At 42.8% G+C, this 27368-nt stretch overlaps 1 protein-coding gene and 1 long non-coding RNA gene across 3 annotated transcripts; one reads left to right on the plus strand and one right to left on the minus strand.

Moving 5' to 3' along the window:
• The first annotated feature begins 4099 nt into the window (after positions 1 to 4099).
• Positions 4100 to 20742, plus strand: LOC139577610 (uncharacterized). Of its 2 annotated transcripts, XM_071404747.1 has the most exons (7): positions 4100 to 4623; positions 14710 to 14840; positions 15041 to 15214; positions 18663 to 18815; positions 19194 to 19305; positions 19508 to 19629; positions 20170 to 20742. In XM_071404747.1, the coding sequence occupies exons 1-7, from the start codon at positions 4341 to 4343 to the stop codon at positions 20461 to 20463; spliced, it is 1269 nt and encodes a 422-aa protein (XP_071260848.1). In that variant the 5' UTR covers positions 4100 to 4340; the 3' UTR covers positions 20464 to 20742. The 2 variants fall into 2 exon arrangements, with proteins under 2 accessions (XP_071260848.1, XP_071260846.1); XM_071404745.1 differs by having other exon boundaries at positions 4101 to 4623; positions 19508 to 20742.
• On the minus strand, positions 19333 to 26882 carry LOC139577613 (uncharacterized). The gene is made up of 2 exons (XR_011675345.1): positions 26707 to 26882; positions 19333 to 19675 (listed from the first exon to the last, which is right to left on the minus strand). It is a non-coding gene; the product is annotated as an uncharacterized lncRNA (long non-coding RNA).
• Positions 26883 to 27368: the final 486 nt, after the last annotated feature.

Here is a 27368-nt window from a genome sequence, read left to right on the forward strand (position 1 = left end):
GATATTTTTCATCATCTTCCAGACTGACTGGTCTCTACAAACTGGGTCAGAGTGTATAACCTGCTTACGTCTGTTTAAGGGGGTAATTTACCACATACCCCTCATTAACCATTTGTTAACTTGTCATTTGAAACGGGGTTGCAAATACCTGTTTTTAGAGAGACAGTAAACCTAGGCAAGATAAAGGACAGATTAATATTTACCTTACTGAGGCGATGTAGAAATAGTCATAATATTACTTTTCTTTCTAAAAAATAAATAAAATAAAGGTATTCTCTGAGCTTGAAAGTTACTGATCATGACTAAGAGATTGAATGTGATAAGAAATTATATATATATACATATACACACACACAGTGTTGTAATGATGTACAAATAGTTAAAGTACAAAAGGGAAAATAAATAAACATAAATAGTTTGTGGCGAGACACAAGGTGGCGGGACACAATGCAGATAGCCCGGTTAGCCAATGTGGGGGAGCACTGGTTGGTCGGCCCAATTGAGGTAGTATGTACATGAATGTATAGTTAAAGTGACTATGCATATATGATAAACAGAGAGTAGCAGTAGCGTAAAAGAGGGGTTGGGGGGGGGGGCACACAATGCAAATAGTTTGGGTAGCCGTTTGATTACCTGTTCAGCAGTCTTATGGCTTGGGGGTAAAAACTGTTGAGAAGCCTTTTTGTCCTAGACTTGGCACTCCGGTACCACTTGCCATGCGGTAGTAGAGAGAACAGTTTATGACTGGGGTGGCTGGGGTCTTTGACCGTTTTTAGGGCCTTCCTCTGACACCGCCTTGTGTAGAGGTCCTGGATGGCAGGCAGCTTAGCCCCAGTGATGTACTGGGCCGTACGCACTACCCTCTGTAGTGCCTTGCGTTCAGAGGCCGAGCAATTGCCGTACCAGGGCAGTGATGCAACCAGTCAGGATGCTCTCGATGTTGCAGCTGTAGAACCTTTTGAGGATCTTGGGAACCCATGCCAAATCTTTTTAGTTTCCTGAGGGGGAATAGGCTTGGACCATGTTATTTTGTTGTTGATGTGGACGCCATTTTAAGTCTGCTTGAAATGTTTAAATTTGATAGGGAAGCTGAGAGGTCAAATATACTGTTTAGGTTTTCTACTGCCAAGTTTACACCTTGAAATATTTTGTCCAGGAAATTGTCTAGAAGGGATTGAATTTGTTGTGGCATTATTTATTTATTTATTTTCCTTCAATCTATAACATTTCTTAATATTATTCAGTTCCTTTGGCTTTGATGCTTCATGATTGAGCATAGCTCTGTACAAGTAGACTGTGATTTTGCTGTGATCTGATAGAGCATTCACAGTCAGTCCACTGACACCCCTACGAGACTCTGGGTTGAGGTCTGTGATAAAGTAGTCTACAGTACTACTGCCAAGAGATGGGCTATAGGTGTACCTACCGTAGGATGACCATCAAAGCCTACCATTGACTATGTACATTCCCAGCGTCCTAAAGAGCTGCAGTTGTGACCCGTTTTTGTTGCTTATGTCGTCTTAGTTGTGTCAAGGGGGGCATATGGGGGAGGGAATGCTGTCCAGGTAGGTGTTTGTCCCCTGTGTGCTGACGGTGTCAGGTTCTTGTCCAGTTCTGGCATTGAGGTCGCCACAGACTAGTACATGTCCCTGGGCCTGGAAATTGTTGATCTCCCCCTCTAGGATGGAGAAGCTGTCATCGTTAAAGTATGAGGATTCTATTAGGGGGGCATATAGGTAGCACACGAGGACATTTTTCTCTTATTAATCTCAAGCCAAATGTGAAAAGATCCTGACTCATTTAATAGAGTGGGTTAGGTCTGCAATGTACCAAATTAGCATACCCCCTGAGTCTCTTCCCTGTTTCACACCTGGTGATTTGGTGGATGGGACTACCAGCTCTCTGTAACCTAGAGGGCAACCAGTGCTAGGGGTGGTCTTAGCTGGTTGGGGTGTGGCTGGTGATGCTGTGGTCTGGATGTAGGTCCTTTTGGTGTGGGTTCTCTCAGTGCAGTTCCTTCGGGAGGGAGTCTTGCACGTCTGGGACGGTGTCTCGCTGGTCTCGGCGGGTTGTCCGTTGCTCCTGTGTGAGGTGCTGGGGCTACGATTGAGGGTGATGTCCAAAAGTTGGGATTGCTGCCATGTAGAGGTGGACCTGGTCGTAGAGGCTGTTCAAGTCCAGGGTGGAGTTGTGGGCTAAGTAGACATTAGGTTTTGAGGTACAGTCTCGCGAAATGCTTGCATTCACCTGCTGTATGGTGGCAGGGTGAAAGTATTTGTGGTAGAAGGGTCTCTCTCGCCCGCTCTCTCTTTCTCCTTTGCCAAGATAATCCATCCACCTGACAGGTGTGGCATATCAAGCCGCTGATTAAACAGCATGGTCATTACACAGGTGCCTTGTGCTGGGGACAATAAAAGGACACCAAAATGCGCAGTTGTGTCACACAACACAATGCCACAGATGTCTCAAGTTGAGGGAGCGTGCAATTGGCATGCTGACTGCAGGAATGTCCACAAGAGCTGTTTCCAGATAATTTAATGTAAATTTCTCTACCATATGCCTCACAACTGCAGACCACGTCTATGGTGTCGTGGGGGCGAGCGGTTTGCTGATGTAAACGTTGTGAACAGAGTGCCCCATGGTGGCGGTGGGGTTAGGTTATGCACAGGCATAAGCTACGGACAACAAACACAATTGCATTTTATCGATGGCAATTTGAATGCACAGAGATACCGTGACGAGATCCTGAAGCCCATTGTCGTGCCATTCATCCCCAGCCATCACCTCACACAAGATACTGACTGGTTTTCTGATCCAGACCCCTACCTGTTTTTTCAAGGTATCTATGACCAACAGATGCATATCTGTATTCCCAGTCATGTGAAATCCATAAATTAGGGCTTAATGAATTTATTTCAATTGACTCTTTTCCTCATATGAACTGTAACTCAGTAAAATCTTTGAAATTGTTGCGTTTATATTTTTGTTCAGTATGTATGACTCTAAAGACTGAGGTATAGACTTGGGAGGAGTAATTTTACATTTACATGTTTTTTTTTGTCATTTAGGAGACTTGAGCAACTTGTCATTCAGAGCAACTTACAAGAGCAATTGGGGTTAAGTGCCTTGCTCAAGAACACATTTACAGATTTTTGACCTGGTCAACTTGGGGATTTGAACTAGCTCCAGAAAGATTCCCGAGTTTCTGACTTGGAATTCCTAGTTGTTTTGAATGCTGGCATAAGTGTTTAGACACCGGACGCTAACCAATAACACAATTTCTCTTATTAGCGTCATGGCAGCAGCACTAGTTTCCCGGCAGCAACATTAAGACTTCCAGCTTTTGCCTTCAAAATAAAAGACTGCGGTAAAACGCTGTGTGTATGATACGAAATCAATCATTTTTGCAGCTTTGCATAGTGGATAATGTTAAAATAATAATAAACTAAAAAGAGAATGACTACTTTATATAAGATACATCATATTATAATGTGGTGCACATTGAGAAATGCTTGGAACTTGAATAAATGAATGTAAAGAACATAATATTCTACAGACCCTATTGATCTAGTACTAGAGTCTATATATGGTGTTATTTCTTGGATGATACCCAGCAAGCCCTTTCTACTCCACTCATTTCATTGCTCCCAATGCAATACACTGTAGGCCTATAAATTACATTATTGGCTTAGAGAGAAAAAATATTCTATGTGCCAATGTAAAAGTGGGGTTGGAAATACTCAGTAGGGTCTGTAGAATGTATGGTGTTATTTCATGGGGGACTGAGGTTGGTCCCAATGGAATGGGTGGAGCAAAAGGCCAGCAACACTCTGTATTATTCAGAGCCCCATTGAAATGACACAGAGCCCCATTGAAATGCGGCACCCAAAATAGTTTTCGCTCTATAAGCCAATATGTATTCCATTAACAGTGATTCACATTGGGGGCATTCATATGACTTTGGAACATGGTGCAAATGTCACTTAAATATGAACAAATGTAAATACATTCATGTTATTGACAGTTTTCTACTATTACTTGAAGAACCTTTATTTTGAAAAATGTCTAAAACAATGTGACCCGGAAGTATTTTACGTGCTGCTGACGAGACACTGACGTTTATCGTCACAGTGAACGGAAGTAAACAGTGACGAAGAACAATTTCCACGTTAGCGGTTTGATTTAGACGTTTATTAACACCATGGACATCTAAATTTGACTCATTTAACTGCACAACATCACATACTTACCCCAGGTTGTCTTTCATTCGCGTTGGAGACAGGACTTGGTTGATACATGTTATCTATATAACGCTAGCTAGCTGCTAATGTTAGCTAACAATGGCCAACTGTATTGTTTTTCACACTCAAATAGCCTCCATCATGGAGGTGCTAGCGAATGCAGCCGTGGCAGAGATCTGTAAACTCGTAGACGACGACTATGCAGTGTTTCGTTTGGAAATAAGTCAAAGCCAGAAAGAAATCAGGACATTGCGAAGGAAACTACAGCTACAGGAACTTAAGGTGTCACGGGAGCGCGCAGAGGGGACAATGCGAGAGCGCGTCCTTGCCAGTCGTCCCAGAAGTGTCAAGATCATGGACCGATACAGGGGAATGGCAAGAGGTACATTTTGCATAAATGCGCTGCATTAGTTAAATAAAACTAAATTGAATGAACATGAAATTGATTTCTACAGTATAGGCCTATACTGACCTATACTGTAGGTAGGCTATATATTTTTAATGCATTTACGGTGATACGGCCGCTACAGAAGTCAGGGCATTCATACCTCTTGCGTTTCGCGGAGCAGCACAGAGCTGTTGTGAAGGAAGTTGTATTCTATGGTATATTGGCAATCGCACAATTTAATGTACATCCCACCACCTACTGTGAGGGATGGAAACAGGATTCCCATAAATGAATAAAAATACCCATAAAAAAACGAAACTAAATCAAACAACTTTGCTGTTTAAAAAATTTAACCGATCTGATCCCTACTCAGGCTCAAGGGAAACTGGGAGGGCAGGTCTTCCGGCGCCAGTACCCCTTGCAAGTCTTCAGATGTAAAATCTTTAAGTCCCAAAAACGTTTCTGCCACAGCCACAATAATGTCCAGTTTCTTAGTCTTCTACGAGACTTATGCCGTACAGTTAATAACTGTGGCAATGACTACCACAAAATCCACCCTTTTAACACACAGTATCTTTTGACTGGCAGCAAATATTTACTACAGGCTGTGGTGCGTCCACTAACATATCTTCACTAGCATCCCTTGTTTTCTCAATTATTTTAAATCACCTCTGCATAGGAGATTCGATTGGCCGCTTTAACTACATCGTTCTTCTGTCCGTCTGCACACACTTGAATCATGGCCAAATCCTTTACAATTCTTACACTGCAATGGTTTGGAGATTAAAGCTCTTACAGCGTATCTTACATAACCAAGCTTCACACGCATATGTTGCTCTTTATCAAAAAACAACAGGACCGACAGACTTTGAACGAAGTTGTCAAGCAAGTGAGTTTGTGTTTAAACAGGACCTCTCGCCCCCACCTATAGTCAACCAATCATGTCAGTGCGGAGCTATACAGAGCAGTACTGAGCTCAATTTGGCCTTTGCATGCCTCCCGAGACTCCGCGATTGCGTCACACCGTCCATACGGATCCTCCGACCACATTTTCGGATCATGCATAAATTGTCTTAAGTCGGTTTCCCAGAAGCATCGTAAGGCTAAGTATATCGTTAAAACCTTCGTAGGAGCATTGTTAAATCTCCTTGCTGTTTCCCAAAACCATAGTTAATGTTGCACTTAAACGCTCATAATTTAACGCCTGCCTTAGCCAACTCGTAGAACAGCTGAGTGGGTTGTTAGATGCTTTTTTGCTCTCCAGCGTCACTTTATACACAGAAGATATATGTTATCCGTGACCACCGATAACTTCACAACGAAGTTGCCTATGTCTTTGCAATTGTTAAAATTGAGATGACTGCATTAAAAATATATAGCCTACCTACAATGTTAGGCCTATATGTTTCAATGATATTGAAATACATGTTCACTCAATTGAGTTTTATTTGTCTACTGTTTAATTTTTGCCTCAATATATTTAATATAATGTAGCCTAATGTGCTCAATGATCTTGATTGTATTGTGGAATCATGTTTATGTTAAGGTATGATTTGAATGGAGAAAACTGACCCGAGAGCAGAGCTGCCTTTCTTTCGATTCTACCAGTATCTACAGTTGAAGTCGGAAGTTTACATACACTTAGGTTGGAGTCATTAAAACTCCTTTTTCAACCACTCCACAAATTTCTTGTTAACAAACTATAGTTTTGGCAAGTCGGTTTTAACATCTACTTTGTGCATGATACAAGTAATTTGTCCAACAATTGTTTACAGACAGATTATTTCACTTATAATTCAATGTTTCACAATTCCAGTGGGTCAGAGGTTTACATACACTAAGTTGACTATGCCTTTAAACAGCTTGGAAAATTTCAGAAAATGATGTCATGGCTTTAGAAGCTTCTGATTGACTCAAATTATGTAAATTAGCCTATTGGAGGTGTACCTGTGGATGTATTTCAAGGCCTACCTTCAAACTCAGTGCCTCTTTGCTTGACATCATAGGAAAATCAAAAGAAATCAGCCAAGACCCCAGAAAAAAAGACCTCAAGTTTGGTTCATCCTTGGGAGCAATTTCCAAATGTCTGAAGGTACCACGTTCATCTGTACAAACAATAGTACGCAAGTATAAACACCAGGCGCAGCCATCATACCGCTCAGGAAGGAGACGTGTTCTGTCTCCTAGAGATGAACGTACTTTGGTGCGAAAAGTGCAAATCAATTCCAGAACAACAGCAAAGGACCTTGTGAAGATGCTGGAGGAAACAGGTACAAAAGTATATCCACAGTAAAACAAGTCCTATATCGACATAAACGGAATGGCCGCTCAGCAAGGAAGAAGCCACTGCCCCAAAACCGACATAAAAAAGCCAGACTACGGTTTGCAACATGGGGACAAAGATCATACTTTTTGGAGAAATGTCCTCTGGTTTGATGAAACAAAAATAGAACTGTTTGGCCGTAATGACCATCGTTATGTTTGGAGGAAAAACGGGGATGCTTGCAAGCTGAAGAACACAATCCCAACCGAGAAGCACGGGGGTGGCAGCATTATGTTGTGGGGGTGCTTTGCTGCAGGAGGAACTGGTGCACTTCACAAAATAGATGGCATCATGAGGCAGGAAAATTATGTGGATTTATTGAAGCAACATCTCAAGACATCAGTCAGGAAGTTAAAGCTTGGTTGCAAATGGGTCTTCCAAATGAACAATGACCCCAAGCATACTTCCAAAGTTGTGGCAAAATGGCTTAAGGACAACAAAGTCAAGGTATTGGAGTGGCCATCACAAAGCCCTGACCTCAATCCCATAGAAAATTTGTGGGCAGAACTGAAAAAGCTTGTGCGAGCAAGGAGGCCATACAAACCTGACTAAGTTACACCAGCTCTGTCAGGAGGAATGGGCCAAAATTCCCCCAACTTATTGTGGGAAGCTTGTAGAAGGCTACCCGAAACGTTTGACCCAAGTTAAACAATTTAAAGGCAATGCTACCAAATACTAATTGAGTGTATGTAAACTTCTGACCCACTGGGAATGTGATGAAAGAAATAAAAGCTGAAATAAATCATTCTCTCTGTTATTATTATGACATTTCACATTCTTAAAATAAAGTGGTGATCCTAACTGACCTAAGACAGGGAATTTTTACTCGGATTAAATGTCAGGAATTGTGAAAAACTTGAGTTTAAATGTATTTTGCTAAGTTGTATGTAAACTTCTGACTTCAACTGTATATCACCTTGATCTACAGTACCAGTCAAATGTTTAGACACACTTATGCACTTACTCATGGTTTCTGTATTTTTACTATTTTCTACAATGTAGAATAATAGTGACAACATCAAAACTATGAAATAACACATTTGGAATAATGTAGTAACCAAAAAAGTTTGAAACAAATCAAAATATATTTGAGATTCTTCAAAGTAGCCACCCTTTGCCTTGATGACAGCTTTGCACACTTGGCATTCTCTCAACCAGCTTCACCTGGAATGCTTATCCAACAGTCTTGAAGGAGTTCCCACATATGCTGATCACTTGTTGGATGCTTTTCCATCACACTTCGGTCCAACTCATCCCAAACCATCTCAATTGGGTTGAGGTCGGGTAATTTTAGAGGCCAGGTCATCTGATGCAGCCCTCCATCACTCTCCTTCTTGGTCAAATAGCCCTTACACAACCTGGAGGTGTGTTGGGTCATTGTCCTGTTGAAAAACAAATGATAGTGGGACTAAGTGCAAACCAGATGGGATGGCTTATCGCTGCAGAATGCTGTGGTAGCCATGCTGGTTAAGTGTGCCTTGAATTCTAAATAAATCACTGACAGTGTCACCAGCAAAGCACCATCACACCTCCTCCATGCTTCACCGTGGGAACTAGAGGTCGACCGATTAATCGGAATGGCCGATTAATTAGGGCCGGTTTCAAGTTTTCATAACAATCGGAAATCGGTATTGTTGGACGCCGATTTAGCCGATATAAAAAATATATATATATATATATTTTTTTACACCTTTATTTAACTAGGCAAGTCAGTTAAGAACACATTCTTATTTTCAATGACGGCCTAGGAACGGTGGGTTAACTGCCTTGTTCAGGGGCAGAACGACAGATTTTTACCTTGTCAGCTAAGGGATTCAATCTTGCAACCTTACGGTTAACTAGTCCAACGCTCTAACCACCTGCCTCATGAGGAGCCCGCCTGTTACGCGAATTCAGTATGAAGCCAAGGTAAGTTGCTAGCTAGCAATAAACTTATCTTATAAAAAACAATCAATCAATCATAATCACTAGTTATAACTACACATGGTTGATGATTTACTAGTTTATCTAGCATGTCCTCCGTTGCATATAATCGATGCAGTGCGCATTCGCGAAAAAAGACTGTCGTTGCTCCAACGTGTACCTAACCATAAACATCAATGCCTTTCTTAAAATCAATACACAGAAGTATATATTTTTAAACCTGCATATTTAGCTAAAAGAAATCCAGGTTAGCAGGCAATATTAACCAGGTGAAATTGTGTCACTTCTCTTGCGTTCATTGCACGCAGAGTCAGGGTATATGCAACAGTTTGGGCCGCCTGGCTCGTTGCGAACTAATTTGCCAGAATTATGACATAACATTGAAGGTTGTGCAATGTAACAGGAATATTTAGACTTATGGATGCCACCCGTTAGATAAAATACGGAACGGTTCCGTATTTCACTGAAAGAATAAATGTTTTGTTTTCGAGATGATAGTTTCCGGATTCGACCATATTAATGACCTACGGCTCTTATTTCTGTGTGTTATTATGTTATAATTAAGTCTATGATTTGATAGATCAGTCTGACTGAGCGATGGTAGGCACCAGCAGGCTCGTAAGCATTCATTCAAACAGCAATTTTGTGCGTTTTGCCAGCAGCTCTTCGCAATGCTTCAAGCACTGTTTATGACTTCAAGCATATCAACTCCCGAGATTAGGCTGGTGTAACCGATGTGAAATGGCTAGCTAGTTAGTGGGGTGCGCGCTAATAGCGTTTCAAACGTCACTCGCTCTGAGACTTGGAGTAGTTGTTCCCCTTGCTCTGCATGGGTAACACTGCTTCGAGGGTGGCTGTTGTCGATGTGTTCCTGGTTCGAGCCCAGGTAGGAGCGAGGAGAGGGATGGAAGCTATACTGTTACACTGGCAATACTAAAGTGCCTATAAGAATATCCAATAGTCAAAGGTATATGAAATACAAATCGTATAGAGAGAAATAGTCCTATAATTCCTATAATAACTACAACCTAAAACTTCTTACCTGGGAATATTGAAGACTCATGTTAAAAGGAACCACCAGCTTTCATATGTTCTCATGTTCTGAGCAAGGAACTTTAACGTTAGCTTTCTTACATGGCACATATTGCACTTTTACTTTCTTCTCCAACACTTTGTTTTTGCATTATTTAAACCAAATTGAACATGTTTCATTATTTATTTGAGGCTAAATTGATTTTATTGATGTATTATATTAAGTTAAAATAAGTGTTCATTCAGTATTGTTTTAATTGTCATTATTACAAATAAATAAAAAAAATCGGCCGATTAATCGCTATCGGCCTTTTTTGGTCCTCCAATAATCATAATCGTTATCGGCGTTGAAAAATCATAATCGGTCGACCTCTAGTGGGAACCACACATGCATAGATCATCTGTTCACCTACAGTACTCTCCATCTCACGAAGACATGGCGGTTGGAACCAAAAATCTTACTTTTGGACCCATCAGACTAAAGGACAGATTTCCACCGGTTTAATGTCCATTACTCGTGTTTCTTGGCCCAAGCCAGTCTTCTTCTTATTGGTGTCCTTTAGTAGTGTTTTATTTGCAGCAATTTGACCATGAAGGCCTGATTCACCCAGTCTCCTCTGTACAGTTGATGTTGAAATGTGTCTGTTACTTGAACTCTGAAGTATTTTATTTGGGCTGCAATTTCTGATGCTGGTATCTCTAATAAACGTATCCTCTGCAGCAGAGGTAACTCTGGTTCTTCCCTTCCTGTGGCGGTCCTCATGAGAGCCAGTTTCATCATAGCGCTTGATGGTTTTACAACTGCACTTAAAGAAACTTTCAAAGTTCTTGAAATTTTCCATATTGACTGACCTTCATGTCTTAAAGTAACGATGGACTTCTGTTTCTCTTTGCTTATTTGAGCTGTTCTTGCCATAAAATGGACTTGGTCTTTTACCAAATAGGATTATCTTCTGTATACCACCCCTACCTTGTCACAACGCAACTGATTGGCTCATACGCATTAAGAAGGAAAGAAATTCCACCAATTAGCTTTTAACAAGGCATACCTGTTAATTGAAATGCATTCCAGGTGACTACCTCATGAAGCTGGCTGAGAGAATGCCAAGAGTGTGCAAAGCTGTCATCAAGGCAAAGGGTGGCTACTTTGAAGAATCTCAAATATAAAATATATTTAGATTTGTTTAACACTTTTTTGGTTACTAGATGATTCCATGTGTTATTTCATAGTTTTGATGTCTTCACTATTATTCTACAATATAGAAAATAGTAAAAAATAAAGAAAAACCCTTGAATGAGTAGATGTGTCCAAACTTTTGACTGGTACTGTACAATAAGGCCGTGACAACAAAAAGACCACACAGTGGTGGAATAAATTCAACTACACATATGTTTGTTTCATCACAAAACCGGAGAGCAACATCCATCCACTGAAGTCCACAAAACAAATATTGCATGTAACAAACAGTTATATCACCTGCAGTATGGTGAAGCAATTTAATGTTTTCGACAGTTTACTAAACAACTACTGATTTAGAACCACAGAGTTACCACAAGTCAGCACAAAGACAACAGGAGCACTGCCTCCGCTATTCCATCACCATTTCAACTTAAACATTTAAACATCATCAAATCAACGAAACTATATATGCTTAGTTTAATACACTGAAAACAAACTTAAAAATACAAAAAAAAATGATTTAGTTCTATCAATGTTGCTAAATATCATACTTGTAGACTAGTTAAATGCCTATGCCATCCTCCTCTCTTTGATGTTGGCAAAACGGTCTATGGCTCTCTCATACAGCACGCTTTTAGTGCTACATAGCTAAAACGCTTGCTAGCCTGACTTCCTCACATGGGCAACAATGAACCAGCTAAGTTAGCTAGCTAGTTAACGTGAGCCTTCTAGGCTACATCTAGACTACATATTGACCTTCAATCGTCTCAGGCCAGTGGTACAACATTAATTTATGGTTAGATCTGAATCGCCATCATAATCATTGGCCTGTACAGAGAATTAAGTCAAAACCACAAGTCAAAATCCCCATCTCCATCCATGGCCAGTTTAGCGAGCTAGCTACTGAAGACCAGAAACAATAATGACGTTTTGCTTAGGATGTGATTTGATTGGTGTGAAGCCGAATCCAAACTGGCCTCCCTTGGGACAACCTACTGACAACTTATGCTGATTGGCTAATTATTTTATAAAAATGTTTATCAAGGGAGGCCAAATGCTTGCTGGCATCAATCAATCAAATGCTCCGGCGACAACATGTCATACTCTTTTGTTCCAGACAGCATCAGATACATGGGCTTCACATACTGAGACAGAGGGTCGCTGATTCCCTCGCTCGAATGATTTCTCCCGTGAAATTCAGCCCCTTGCAAATAGATGGAACATTTTGAAAAAACAGAGATGAAAGAGACCTTATTTTAACATTTACATTTTTTTATTGGTCAAATGTTTGGGGAAGCCTGGCTTCCCTTGGCGTCCATGAAAACACAGCACTGTATTTAGGCTATTGTTTATATGTGTATTTCACGCTATGTTGAGGTAAAAATCTGAGTATAATGCTTATGTGGATGACAAGCCCCAATACATGTCGATGTCATTGTCAGTTAAAACTACTTTGACGACCACCACCACCGCTTTCTGTATGCTAGCTATGCTACCAGTTTATACGAATGGGAGCTAGCATTTAGCAGTCTTTTTTTCTAAACCTGAAAAGTGACAACCTCTAAATGTTATGCAGCGAAAAGAGCCAAACGTATTCAAATTGGATTTGAGTAACCACATTATGGGCCTGTTACAATATATCAATCATGATGGATTTGACAAATATCCACGTTGTTAGATCAGATTTGTTGAATGTGCGCCAATCCAACTTCCTTCTATCCCCTACGGTCTGCATTCCATTGACCTCTTTACCACGTCTATCCCCATTACCTTCCCGATCTCTTTCCAGGAGTTCAAACACATTTTTGTGTCTTTTGAAATTCCTACATGAGGTATCATAAATAGTTATTTTTATTTGTGAACTTCTTCTGATAGCCTTTCATCAAAGTTGATAGCCTTTCATTGGTTGTCAAGGAAGTTGTCAAGGAAGTGAGTTTGTGTTTATAGTGGATTTACCACCCCCACCTACCGGCAAACAATCATGTCAATGTGGAGCTATTCGGAGCCCTCCACGTTGTTACAAAATATAAGAGGCGCATGGCATCGCTGTACGGAGCTCGATTTGGCCTCCACAAGCCTCAGAAATGCTCCGCAATTGCGTCACACCCTGCGTACGGAGTGTGGTGGTTAATTTCTTTACTATCAAATGAGAGACACACTTATCACACAAGTCAGAGTTATACTTAAACTACATCTTTAATAATAAGAGCTTTGCAATGGCAATGACTTTCAACGATTCACTATTTCTAATGATCCGTTGAGAGTGACAACACAATGGCTACTGAGATCTTTTATAGCAAAGATCCACCCCCTAGTCGACATAACAAACCACATATATTAGGAACAGTTCACAAAGTGAGACTTTATAAAGGAGAAAGGAGTATCCCGTAGCCAGATAGCATTCGCTATAAATTATCGTTCAGTTTGGTCTCTAAAACAAGGTTCTAATCTCGTTCCTGGTACTTCATAGCACAAAAACATCAACTCATCCAATGGCATAACTCAATTGTCAACTCTAGATACTCCCATCTCAAGTAAAACCCCTTCTTGACCCCACTCCTGGACAAGCTCACTGAGGGGAGTGAGCCTCTAGGTCATACACTATCCCAGGATAAGTGCAACATCAGAGATGACATACAATGGTTCCAGACACTGCCATACACCTCCCCCCAATGGCAAAGGAGGGAGTGACTTGCGCACAGACATTGTGGAGACAAGTAATTGGTTCCCCATTAATCACGCCATCCCTTCACATAGTTTAAGAATAGGTAAAGACACATTCACATACGAAGACAATGTTCCATCCTGACCTCTCCCCTCTCTGGGCCCCAGGTGACTGAGCCCCAGCTGAGGGAAGAAGTGCAACTGCCAACACCAGAGTCCAAAGGGATACATTCTAATAACAAGTATATCACATAAGCATATTATGCAGATAAGACATCTTAATTGTCTATGTTACCCAACTAATTCTGATTCATCCACCACAGGAGCCTTTGGATCAAGCATAAATTGGCTTTAAGCAAAAGTTGTCTCTACTTGGTGTTTTGGGAAATATGTTACATGTTAGGCCGTTGTAGGAAAGATGAACCGTTAAATTCCATCGCTATCGGGAAACCGGGCCCAGATGTGTTACCCAGAATTGGGTCTTGGTCAGTTTTTGGATAGTGTGCAATAATTCCCCTATCTTCCGCAAAGACACAATAGTATATTCTAACCAGATTCTTGATTGGGGCTACAGGTAGCCTACCGGATAAGAGTGTTGGACCAGTAACCAAAAAGTTGCTTGCTCGAATCTCTGAGCCGACTAGGGGAAAAATCTGTTGATGTGCCCTTGCGCAAGGCACTTAACCCTAGTCGCTCCTGTAGGTCGTTCTGGATAAGAGTCTGATAAATTACTCAATGTAAAATGATTTTTTTTACTGCATTTCAAATGATTTACTCAATGAAAACAATGTGATGCATGGAAAATAATACATCAATTAATAAATAGTGTATCAAGAAGTTATGAGAAGTATTACCTTACACCCTGGCCAATTATAGACAGTGTCAATAGTGTACAATATACTGTTGAGCATTGACAATACCGAACTTTAGCCCATCTTTCCCCCAATCACTCTCTCAGGTGAAGGACATCTCACTGGAGGCCACAGGAGCTTTGTGAAGCCAGCGGGACACAATACTTGGAGAGATGACCAACCAATCACTGTTGATGAGGGGAGTGGAACCTCAAACCAGCACGTTATCGTGATAGAGGTTAGTGTAATAGTATTACATCAAAATTACAGTACATCAAATGTGGCCAGTTTATTTCAAAAAGGCTCCCCTCAGCTATTCACTTACTTACATGTACATCCTTATTTATCTGCCATAGGGGAGCTTGTGAGACTTCCCCATGACATTGTTATCCAATTCAACTCATGTACCGATAATAGCCTCCTCTCTTCTTGTGTCAGTCTGCAGATATAGAGGCTGCAGGTCCTGGGGTCAAGCTGGAGAGGTCTGAAGGAGAGGAGGACCCACGGCACAGCAGAGACATCCAGTCTGTAACTACAGGGGGAGCTCCTGCCGCTCCAGAGGATCCCACCGCCTCACCAGCACAGCCCAGGACCAGACGCAGCATCACGGAGGTCAGTGGAACGCTGAACGCCGTCCTCAAGTCAGAGACAGTCACAGAGACTTTAACTGTAACACAAAGGCTTTTACCCACAGGATCTGACCACAGATCAGACCCAGAAAGACTGGAGCCACTGGGCTGTCCTTCTGCTCTCGGCTCAGAGTATTTACTTTATGGTAACCTAAGCCCGAGGACGGTTCAATCCCATCGGGACTCAGGTGACGCGTTAGAGACCGGCAATGATCCGTCTTGTTCTTACACTAAAGAGATGGACCGTAGCAACATGCCCTTGGGTTTAGAGACACAGACTGATCTGTCTCGAGAGGACTGGAACCAGTACAGTAGTAGTGTATACTCTGAAGGGTGCCAAGATAAGAAAGGAGAGGGTCTGGTTGTAGAGGAAGTGACTGTGAAAGTGGAGGGCGACGTTTCTCCCACATGGAATGCAGATAGTCACCTAGGAGATGGAATCTCACAGGGAAGAGATTTCTTAGATTACAGTGAAAGCTTAGAAACAAATACAAATGTTGCTACCCACTCATTTACATTTTTACATTTAAGTCATTTAGCAGACCACTCCCCTTTACACGCGCTCAGGCATCACGACCCAGTGTCCACGTCGATGGGGCCTTCAGATTCACACGGCCACGTCTTTTTCGATCAGGTGTTGAACTCAAACAACAGGGCTAGAGCCCAGGCTCAGGGAGGGGGAGCCACATCAGGATATAGTAAAGAGAAACGGTTCCTCTGCATGTTCTGTAACAAAGGCTTCAGTTGCTCCCAGAAGGTGGAGAGGCACCAGAGGGTCCACACAGGGGAGAAACCATTCAGCTGTACCCAGTGTGACATGCGCTTCGCCCAGGCTGGCCACCTGAAGAGGCACCAGAGGGTCCACACAGGGGAGAAACCCTACAGCTGTACCCAGTGTCACATGCGCTTCGCCCAGGCTGGTGACCTGAAGAGGCACCAGAGGGTCCACACAGGGGAGAAACCCTATAGCTGCCCCCAGTGTGAGAAGAGGTTCTCAGAGAGGAGCTACCTCAGGATGCACCAGCAGAAAAACCATTCCACTCTATAACATAGAAAGTAATCATTCCACTCAATAGCTTCTGACGTTTAGATCAAATCCTGCATTAAAGACACATTTTCATTGTTTTCAGCAGAAAAGACCCACAGATGCATTTGGAATATTCCTTGGTAGAATATTGCATCCAGACATTGTGTGATATGATATGCACTGAGTGTACAAAACATTAGGAACACCTTCTTAAAATTGAGTTGCATCCCTTTTGTCCTTAGAACAGTCTCAATTCGTCAGAGCATGAACTCTACAAGGTGTCGAAAGCATTCCACAGGGATGCTGGCCCATGTTGGCTCTAATGCTTCCCACAGTTGTGTCAAATTGGTTGGATGTCCTTCGGGTGGTGGACCATTCTTGATACACACGGGAAACAGTTGAGTGTGAAAAACCCAGCAGTGTTGCAGTTATTGACACACTCAAACCGACTACCATACCCCGTTAAAAGGCATTTTCGTCTTGCCCATTCACCCTCTGAATGCCACACATACACAATCCATGTCTCAATTGCCTCAAAGCTTAAAACTCCTTCTTTAACCTGTCTCCTCCCCTTTATTTACACTGATCTAAGTACATTTAACAAGTGACATCAATAAGGGATCATAGCTTTCACCTGGATTCACCTGGTCAGTCTATGTCATGGAAAAAGCAGGAACGTGTTCCTAATGTTTTGTACACTCAGTGTATAAGCCACATAAGCCTAAAAAGTCTGTTACATATTGTGTTTGTACTGTGTAGGCTATATGATGTTCACAAATGCTTGTTTCATTACCTCCAATCAACTACTTCACCCCCCCCCCCCCCCCCCCAAGACATGTTTAATGGGAAATGAATGCAGTTTATCAACTTCATGCAGATTTTTAGTTGAGACGTGTGTATGTGTGGTTTTCATATGGTGTATTTAAAACTTGTTTATGTTTAATAAACACAAAATGGGACTTTTCATCCTAAGACTTTCATTGAGATTCTCTTTAGTATAAATCACATCTGGACCCGTATCCACAAAGCATCTCAGAATAGATCCCAGCAGTTAAAATCTGTTTTAAGACTAAAATAACTCCCAGCTCAGAGTAGGTTTTAGGATGACGTCGAGACACTGCCCAGACAAACTCTGAGCTAGGAGTAAAATCAACTCATAAAAGTTTATCTCAACTGATAATCACGACATCCTGCAAAGGAAAGATAGTGATGACGCTCATTGACGTTGTTTGCAAATGATAGGGAATAACCAATCACAATGAGGCATCACAAGCTGTGAACTCCATAGCACTCTTCTACATCAAATGTTGCAATGGTAAAATGTTTGATATAATATTCACCTGACACGATCACTTTGCCTACTCTTAATTATCGCCTAATATGTTGGCATGAATAACCTTTCAATTTTTTTTGACCAATTCCCCTTTAACAACTTTTCAACTTTGAACTCCCGTTTATCAAATCACTTGCCGATAATGTTGCATACATTTGAAAGGTTTTTCATCGGACACAATCAAAGTTAAAATAATCCCTAAATGCTTTCAGTTGCCCAACTCACAGGCATGCCCGATTTAGGCTTTTTTGTTGCACTCCAAAGGGATAACATGAAATAGCATGATGTAGGTAATTAAATAATCTAAAGAAACTCCTACTCATCAGAGTAGGAGTAAAATTTATCTTCTCAGCACTTACGACCAATTTTCTACTTTGAGAGGCTTTTGTTGATACGGCCCAACAAAGAGTCTCAGAGTAAAAGTGCTGATCGAGGATCAGGTTCCCACCTGTCTACATAGTCTTATTCATTATGATCTAAAAAGGCAAAACTGATCCTAGATCAGCACTCCTCTGAGAGGCTTTGTGGATACAGACCCCTGATTTCACCCTATTCTACATAGCCCGACAGAGCATTATAACCAGACTACTTACTAATGATACCTACACATCCCCACACACTAACAAACACCTACTGTACACGTCAAAATAGTTCAGTCAGGTTTGTCTGATGATGACGTCATAGCTGACTCATATTTACCCGCAACATGATATTTATGTCCACCATGATGGGCTTAACAACAATGAAGTCATTCTGTAATTACAGTATAGGACTCAAACGTAGAACGTACACACACACACGATAACAAGGATTTTGTGTTGTAGATATGTGATAGTAGAGTAGTGGCCTGAGGACACACACCTAATGTGTTGTGAAAGGTAATGTAATGTTTTCATTGTGCTGAACCCCAGGAAGTGTAGGTCCTCCCTTGGCAGCTGCTAATGGGGATCCTTAATACATACAAACATAGTGGGGATTGGTAAACACTCCATGTTGAAAGTGTGTTTATTATCTGTGTGTACGTACCTGTGTGCGTATGTCTGGGTAATCTGTATCACCTGTCTCTTCCAGGAGGAGGAGGGTCCAGAGGTGTTGCTGGTGAAGGAGGAGGGTCTGGGCAACCCTGAGGGGACCATGGTCATGGAGGACAACCAGACTACACCTCCTCCTGAACCCACAGAGGAACCAACTGAGCAGCACAGGACCACACACAGTCTCACTGAGGTGAAGCCCACTGAACTACTGTCTGAATGTTATTATTTCAGGGCCTGTATCCACAAAGCCTCTCAGAGTAGGAGTGCTGTTCTTGGATCAGTTTAGCCTTTTTGGTCATAATTAATATGATTATATGGAAAGATTCTAGATCAGCACTCCTACTCAGAGATTTTATGGATACAGGCCCAGGTGTTGATTAGTTTTGTTAAAGTGTGGGACCCTGCGTTTGAATTATCCAACCATTTAAGTGTCAGGTGATCAAATCAACTGACATGTTTGCAGAGTACTCATATCAATCCCTCATTTCCCAATCAGAAAATGCTCCAGAGCAGGGTGCTCATATCAGATTTCTTGATCCAACATCCTCTCACTCTGTATCTCTTACAGTCAGTAGACATGGAGGATGGGAAGCCTGATCTGCTGCTGGTCAAAGAGGAGACGATAGAGGACAGACAAGAGAGCATTGACCTGCTGAGTGGACTAAAGATGGGGGAGCAAGGTAAGGGAGAAATACATATAGCCTACGTACAGTATGAGTACTTTATTTCTAAAACAATATCAATACAATTTGTATGAAATAATGAAATACGATGTATATCAACATAACAGTCATAGATATCGCCAGGCAAATAACATGCACAAAATCCATGTCTATGATTTTTGTTCTGTTGCTAAGTCTGGATTGTAACATTTGCCTGAAGGTGGCTGGCTGGAGGCAAACAGAGAAGACTGGGTGGCCATCTTGGATTCCCAGACTGGTGCCGCCAAGGGCCCAGAGGATGACATCACCGAGCAGGCCAGGACGAGAGGTGACATAGTGGAGGTCAGTGGATGGGACCGTGTCCTCAACTCTGGGATGGGGATCAACACTGTTAACCACAACCAGAAACAGACTGTCAAATACAAAACAACAACCGAACTTAGTCTCCATGACAACAGACTGGCTGAGACCAGGACGAGGTTTAGATTTGGTCCGCGGGGACGGGGAGGTGTCCGTATGCGGCAGGAGAGAACAGACACAGACTCTGCTAGTGATGCTCCGTCCTGCTCCTATAGTTGTGATTCAGAGAGACTGATGGCGCCTCAGGTTACCCCCCTAACAGGTGCTGCCTTCAGCCTGCCTTCTTTAGGATCTATCAACTGGAACATGGACCCTGCAACAACACAGACACTCCCTGGCCGTCCTCCTCACACTCTCCTAATGTTAAACCAGACCTCAGACAATGCCAGTGCCTCAACACTAAATGGCTACACAAGCCCATTGACAAATGACAGTAGTAGTAACTCTATCAGCAGATCTGGTGGCAAAGAGAAGTGCTTCCCTTGTTCGTTCTGTTGGAAAGTTTTCAGTTTCCACAAACAGATGGAGAGCCATCAGAGGATGCACACGGGGGAGAAACCGTTTGGCTGCCACCTGTGTGAGAAGAAGTTCTCCCACCAGCACCACCTGAAGAGGCACCAGAGGGTCCACACAGGGGAGAAACCCTACAGCTGCCCCCAGTGTGAGAAGAGGTTCTCCCACCAGCACCATCTGAAGACGCACCTGAAGGTCCACACGGGAGAGAGGCCATTCACCTGTACGCACTGCGGGAAGAGGTTCTCAGAGAGGAGCTACCTCAGGATACACCAGCAGAAAATGCACATGGCCCATGTATAGTAACATGTTATGTAGTACTAGCTAGTTTGTTTGTAGTTAATTCTGCTGGTTTTGGATGTATAGGGAACTGGTTTAAGGTCAACTGAGGAAAGAATGAGTATGATGAGGCAGAGTAAATGATATGGTGATGGTTGGTGTGATGGTGTCTGTAAAAATGCTTTACTTATGAAGAGTGACAACCTTAACCTTGTCCTGTTGTTTGATAATAAAGAAATTATATGCCTTAATTCATGTTTACTTGACATGTATAATTGTGTGCAATAAAAGTACTGTACTTAACGTTATGTGAGTATGACCATTTTGTTTAAATGAAATACAAAATTGACTCTGTACTGACTGACTTGTATATTTTTGTATCATTGTAGGGACGGAGTTTCTCTTCTCTGTCGAACCAAAACATTATACTTAATTTAAAAAAATATATACATACAGTGGGGAGAACAAGTATTTGATACACTGACGATTTTGCAGGTTTTCCTACTTACAAAGCATGTAGAGGTCTGTAATTTTTATCATAGGTACACTTCAACTATGAGAGACGGAATCTAAAACAAAAATCCAGAAAATCACATTGTATGATTTTTAAGTAATTCATTTGCATTTTATTGCATGACATAAGTATTTGATACATCAGAAAAGCAGAACTTAATATTTGGTACAGAAACCTTTGTTTGCAATTACAGAGATCATACGTTTCCTGTAGTTCTTGACTAGGTTTGCACACACTGCAGCAGGGATTTTGGCCCACTCCTCCCTACAGATCTTCTCCAGATCCTTCAGGTTTCGGGGCTGTCGCTGGGCAATACGGACTTTCAGCTCCCTCCAAAGATTTTCTATTGGGTTCAGGTCTGGAGACTGGCTAGGCCACTCCAGGACCTTGAGATGCTTCTTACGGAGCCACTCCTTAGTTGCCATGGCTGTGTGCTTCGTGTCGTTGTCATGCTGGAAGACCCAGCCACGACCCATCTTCAATGCTCTTACTGAGGGAAGGAGGTTGTTGGCCAAGATCTCGCGATACATGGCCCCATCCATCCTCCCCTCAATACGGTGCAGTCGTCCTGTCCCCTTTGCAGAAAAGCATCCCCAAAGAATGATGTTTCCACCTCCATGCTTCACGGTTGGGATGGTGTTCTTGGGGTTGTACTCATACTTCTTCTTCCTCCAAACACGGCGAGTGGAGTTAGACCAAAAAGCTCTATTTTTGTCTCATCAGACCACATGACCTTCTCCCATTCCTCCTCTGGATCATCCAGATGGTCATTGGCAAACTTCAGACAGGCCTGGACATGCACTGGCTTAAGCAGGGGGACCTTGCGTCCGCTGCAGGATTTTAATCCATGACGGCGTAGTGTGTTACTAATGGTTTTCTTTGAGACTGTGGTCCCAGCTCTCTTCAGGTCATTGACCAGGTCCTGCCGTGTAGTTCTGGGCTGATCCCTCACCTTCCTCATGATCATTGATGCCCCACGAGGTGAAATCTTGCATGGAGCCCCAGACCGAGGGTGATTGACCGTCATCTTGAACTTCTTCCATTTTCTAATAATTGCGCCAACAGTTGTTTCCTTCTCACCAAGCTGCTTGCCTATTGTCCTGTAGCCCATCCCAGCCTTGTACAGGTCTACAATTTATCCCTGATGTCCTTACACAGCTCTCTGGTCTTGGCCATTGTGGAGAGGTTGGAGTCTGTTTGATTGAGTGTGTGGACAGGTGTCTTTTATACAGGTAACGAGTTCAAACAGGTGCAGTTAATACAGGTAATGAGTGGAGAACAGGAGGGCTTCTTAAAGAAAAACTAACAGGTCTGTGAGAGCCGGAATTCTTACTGGTTGGTAGGTGATCAAATACTTATGTCATGCAATAAAATGCAAATTAATTACTTAAAAATCATACAATGTGATTTTCTGGATTTTTGTTTTAGATTCCGTCTCTCACAGTTGAAGTGTACCTATGATAAAAATGACAGACCTCTACATGCTTTGTAAGTAGGAAAACCTGCAAAATCGGCAGTGTATCAAATACTTGTTCTCCCCACTGTATATATTTTTTTTACCCCAATTTCGTGGTATCCAATTGTTAGTAGTTACTGTCTCATCGCTACAACTTCCGTACGGACTCGGGAGAGGTGAAGGTCGAGAGCCATGCGTCCTCCGAAACACAACCCAACCAAGCCGCACTGCTTTTTAACACAGCGCGCATCCAACCCAGAAGCCAGCCGCACCAATGTGTCGGAGGAAACACCGTACACCTAGCAACCTGGTCAGCGTGCATTGCGCCCGGCCCGCCACAGGAGTTGCTAGTGCGCGATGAGACAAGGATATCCCTGCCGGCCACACCCTCCCTAACCCGGACGACGCTAGGCCAATTGTGCGCTGCCCCATGGGCCTCCCGGTCGCGGCCGGCTGCGACAGAGCCTGGGCTCAAACCCAGAGTCTCTGGTGGCACAGCCTTAGACCACTGCGCCACCCGGGAGGCCCTATTATACTTAATTATTGTATCAACACATACAATTTAAGTCAGAAGTTTACATAGGCCTTAGCCAAATTCATTTAAACTCAGTATTTCACTATTCCTGACATATAATCCTAGTTAGGATCACCACTTTATTTTAATAATGTGAAATGCCAGAATAATAGTAGAGAGAATTATTTATTTCAGCTTTTATTTCTTTCATCACATTGCCAGTGGGTCAGAAGTTTACATACACTCAATTAGTATTTGGTAGCATTGCCTTTAAATTGTTTAACTTGGGTAAAACATTTCAGGTAGCCTTCCACAAGCTTCCCACAATAAGTTGGGGGAATTTTGGCCCATTCCTCCTGACAGAGCTGGTGTAACTGAGTCAGGTTTGTAGGCCTCCTTGCTTACAAATTTTCTATGGGATTGAGGTCAGAGCTTTGTGATGGCCACTCCAATACCTTGACTTTGTTGTCCTTAAGCCATTTTGCCACAACTTTGGAAGTATGGGTCATTGTCCATTTGGAAGACCCATTTTGCAACCAAGCTTTAACTTCCTGACTGATGTCTTGAGATGTTGCTTCAATATATCCACATAATTTTCCTGCCTCATGATGCCATCTATTTTGTGAAGTGCACCAGTCCCTCCTTTAGCAAAGCACCCCCACAACATGATGCTTCATGGTTGGGATGTTGTTCTTCGGCTTGCAAGCCTCCCCCTTTTTCCTCCAAACATAACGATGGTCATTATGGTCAAACAGTTCTATATTTGTTTCATCAGACCAGAGGACATTTCTCCAAAAAGTACGATCTTTGTCCCCATGTGCAGTTGCAAACCATAGTCTGGCTTTTTTATTGTGGTTTTGGAGCAGTGGCTTCTTCCTTGCTGAGCGGCCTTTCAAGTTATGTCGATATAGGACTCGTTTTACTGTGGATATAAATACTTTTGTACCTGTTTCCTCCAGCATCTTCACAAGGTCCTTTGCTGTTGTTCTGGGATGGATTTGCACATTTCGCACCAAAGTACGTTAATCTCTAGGAGACAGAACGCGTCTCCTTCCTGAGCGGTATGACGGCTGCGTGGTCCCATGATGTTTATACTTGTGTACTATTGTTTGTACAGATGAACATGGTACCTTCAGGCTTTTGGAAATTGCTCCCAAGGATGAACCAGATTTGTGGAGGTCTACAATTTTTTTTCTGAGGTCTTGGCTGATTTATTTTGATTTTCCAATGATGTCAAGCAAAGAGGTACTGAGTTTGAAGGTAGGCCTTGAAATACATCCACATGTACACCTCCAATTGACTCAAATTATGTCAATTAGCCAATCAGAAGCTTCTAAAGCCATGACATCATTTTCTGGAATTTTCCAAGCTGTTTAAAGGCACAGTCAACTTAGTGTATGTAAACTTCTGACCCACTGGAATTGTGATACAGTGAAATAATCTGTCTGTAAACAATTGTTGGAAAAATGACTTGTCATGCACAAAGTAGATGTCCTAACCGACTTGCCAAAACTATAGTTTGTTAACAAGAAAGTTGTGGAGTGGTTGAAAAATGAGTTTTAATGACTCCAACCTAAGTGTATGTAAACTTCCGACTTCAACTGTATGGACATTTTTTATTTTTTTTTATAAAAAAATCTGATGGTCCATATTGTTTGGTACTTGAATCACGGTGTTAAGAGGCTGGGAATGGGACCGATCCGCAACGGACCGAGACTCCACCACCACCACCACCACACAGAACACAACCAGTGGAGACAAACGGGAGGACTGAACAACCTCAGACCTGGTGGCTTTCTCCTACAATGGGTTTTGAGAAGGAGATAAGGAGAGGGCCCGAGGAGTAAGATATTAAGATCTTGCCAGAGGCTCCAGTCAGTGTTCCAGTCTGCAGCCCAGACCCTTCTCTTCACACTCAGTGCAGGGATGAAGCAGGGCCTGGGGCTGATAGAGATAGACCCTCCTGTTCCTATTATACAAACACCACAGTATCCATGATGAACAGAGCAGGTCACCCTGGGATTCAGCCTTCACAGAGAGTGGTGGGAGACCCCTCTGGTGGTAGTCTATCAGCAAGTCTGTCTTCTCCTTCAGGATCTTGTCTAATGTCTGGTAAAAGCATTCATAGAAGGTCTGGGCCTAGCCTTCCTTAACCTTCTCCCCAGGCTATTGCGCACAGTGCATATAAGCCTGGGATATCAACCACTCAAAGTTGGTTTTAGTGGGAGTGACCTACTTGGTAAAATATTTGTCATCATTGAATTTTAGCGAATCACACGACTGCGTGACTCTGTGATTGTGGTGTGCTAGTATACGGGGGAGTGTTAGGTGGAAGGTGTTGAGGGAGATGATTGGTTGGTAAATTATGCAGATTAAGCCAATACTATTGGAACCGAGAGATTCTCAGGTTGAGTTTGACGTTTTGGTCCACCAGACTCTTCGCACATTGGGTGTAAGTGTCTGGGAATGACATTAAGCCTTCCTCAGTTACCTCAAGGTTACTCCACCAACACAGACATGTTCAAGATGGACGTTCACAATCCCAACAACACTCAAACAATGGCTTGAGGTCAAGGAGGGAGCTCAAAGACTAACCACCTGAGGGTTGTGGCTCCTACTTCTGCCTCCTCTGGTGTCATTGGGTTCAAAGTGGGAGGCCGAGCATTTGGATGGACGCAGACAAGCCGTATGCCAGCCCTATGTGTGGGAAGCGCTTTGCTGAGGCGAACTATGTGGAGAAGCACAAGACTGTTCACACCAAGAAGGGGCCCTTAAAGCAGGAAAATGCATGAAGACGAAAAGGGCTGCTCTCTGGAAAAACGAGCAGTTGTTTAATCTTCTCGGTATAACAGTTAAGATAATGGGACAATTCTGACTACAATGCAATATCTCATCCCTGGATTGAGGTACGTTTTTTCCCCGAGCCATCTCTCTCACCAGCTCTGCTGTGTCTTCATCTAAATCGGGAAGCCTGTCTGACCCCAGTGCAGCTGTTAGCAAGCATAGGGTCGGAATCTATTCCAACTTGGATCAACCTGTGTCATGCTTTGCGCTCCGGAGTAGGGCGCTGCTCAGCATTGAGTGTAGAGGTGGATGAAATGAAAAATAATATTCCTGGTGTTTGTGACGCCTGCCGTTTGGTGAGACGTACTGTAGACCCGGTGGCAATGGTGAGACTGAGAATACCCTGTCTGTCTGGTTGAGCTTTGACACAGTTTCTTACTTGATAAAATCAGGTTAGGTTATATTTACTATTCTGTGAGGGCCTATGTTCCGAACCCGCTACGGTGCTTTAGGTGCCAAGGAATCTGACATGTTGCAGCAGTGTGGAGAATGGAGATTCCACAATGTGAGAAATGTACAGGAGGATGTAGTCAGAGGGAGTGTAAAGTTGGGATAGAGAAAGCACTTTGTGCCAACTGTGGGGGCGCCCATGCGGCTGGGGATTCAAAGAGCCCTGTGAGAGAGACGGTTGAGATTGCCAGAGTTTGAGTGGGGAGGAAAGTTTCTGATGCGGAGGCAGTGAAGAGAGTAGAGTATAGGCCAAGGGTGAGTGATACGACTGGGAGCCCCCTAAACCTTGATCATGACTCTCACTCCCATTACACATAAGTCATTGGACAAAGGCGTCTTCTGTAAGGGGGGGATTTGTTAAAAGCCCCGACGCTCGATCTGAACATAAACACGCGTCGCTTGCGGTACCGTTTTGGAAGCATAAGGACCTTATCTTTCATATCAGCAAGAAATCATTTTCAAAGAACAAAAGGTTAAATTGATACACACCCTGGTAGTGTTAGGGTTCCCACACGGCCATATCGCCACGTTACAGCGCTTGTTTAGGGAAAACAGCCAGAAGACAGAGGCAACCATCTGTGCTAATTAGCAATCTAGCGTGCTCCCAACACGTGTGTGTGTAAGCGTAACTCGGGAAATGTAGTTTCGTCGGATGGAAGCACCCATAGCTGCATGGATCTGTGCAAAACTGCTACAGTAAGTGTATGTTTTTGTTTCGAACGCCGTATTGCAAGCGATGATTATTGACGTTTCTAAACGTTAAAACAAAGCGTCGGGATTGTAGTGCACATGAGCCAGTCGTGGGCGAAGCTAACAGCTGAGAACTTTAGGGAGAAGGACGCCTAGAGTTTGAGAGTTAGGAGCCTCCCAGTGAATAGGCCTGGAGAGAGAAATCCAGAGAGGATGAGTTTCAGTAAGGTAGGATTTCTTGCGTTTATGGCTATGGTTATTGAATTGTACTGCACTGATGGGGCGTAAATCCCTGTAAAAAAATATGTGGTAGTGACAGCAGCAGAGACAAGTTGGGGTGTAAGAGTTTTTTTTTTCTGAAGATCTACAGGGGGTTTTAAGAGAAGGGGCTCCATCCTTCCCAGGCTGGAGTAGGATCTGGTTGGGCTGGTGTGTTTTTGGGGTATAGTGGTGTATATGTG

This window comes from Salvelinus alpinus, chromosome 6 (assembly GCF_045679555.1).
Source record: "Salvelinus alpinus chromosome 6, SLU_Salpinus.1, whole genome shotgun sequence".
Taxonomy (NCBI): Eukaryota; Metazoa; Chordata; class Actinopteri; order Salmoniformes; family Salmonidae; genus Salvelinus; species Salvelinus alpinus.

What these genes read in the sequence shown, in the direction of transcription:
- LOC139577610 (XM_071404745.1), top strand. Translation starts at nt 4,341, where the DNA reads ATGGCCAACTGTATTGTTTTTCACACTCAAATAGCCTCCATCATGGAG. An exon ending in AGCACGTTATCGTGATAGAG is followed by an intron (nt 14,841 to 15,040) that starts GTTAGTGTAATA and finishes TTCTTGTGTCAG; the next exon opens with TCTGCAGATATAGAGGCTGC. An exon ending in ACTAAAGATGGGGGAGCAAG is followed by an intron (nt 19,306 to 19,507) that starts GTAAGGGAGAAA and finishes ATTTGCCTGAAG; the next exon opens with GTGGCTGGCTGGAGGCAAAC.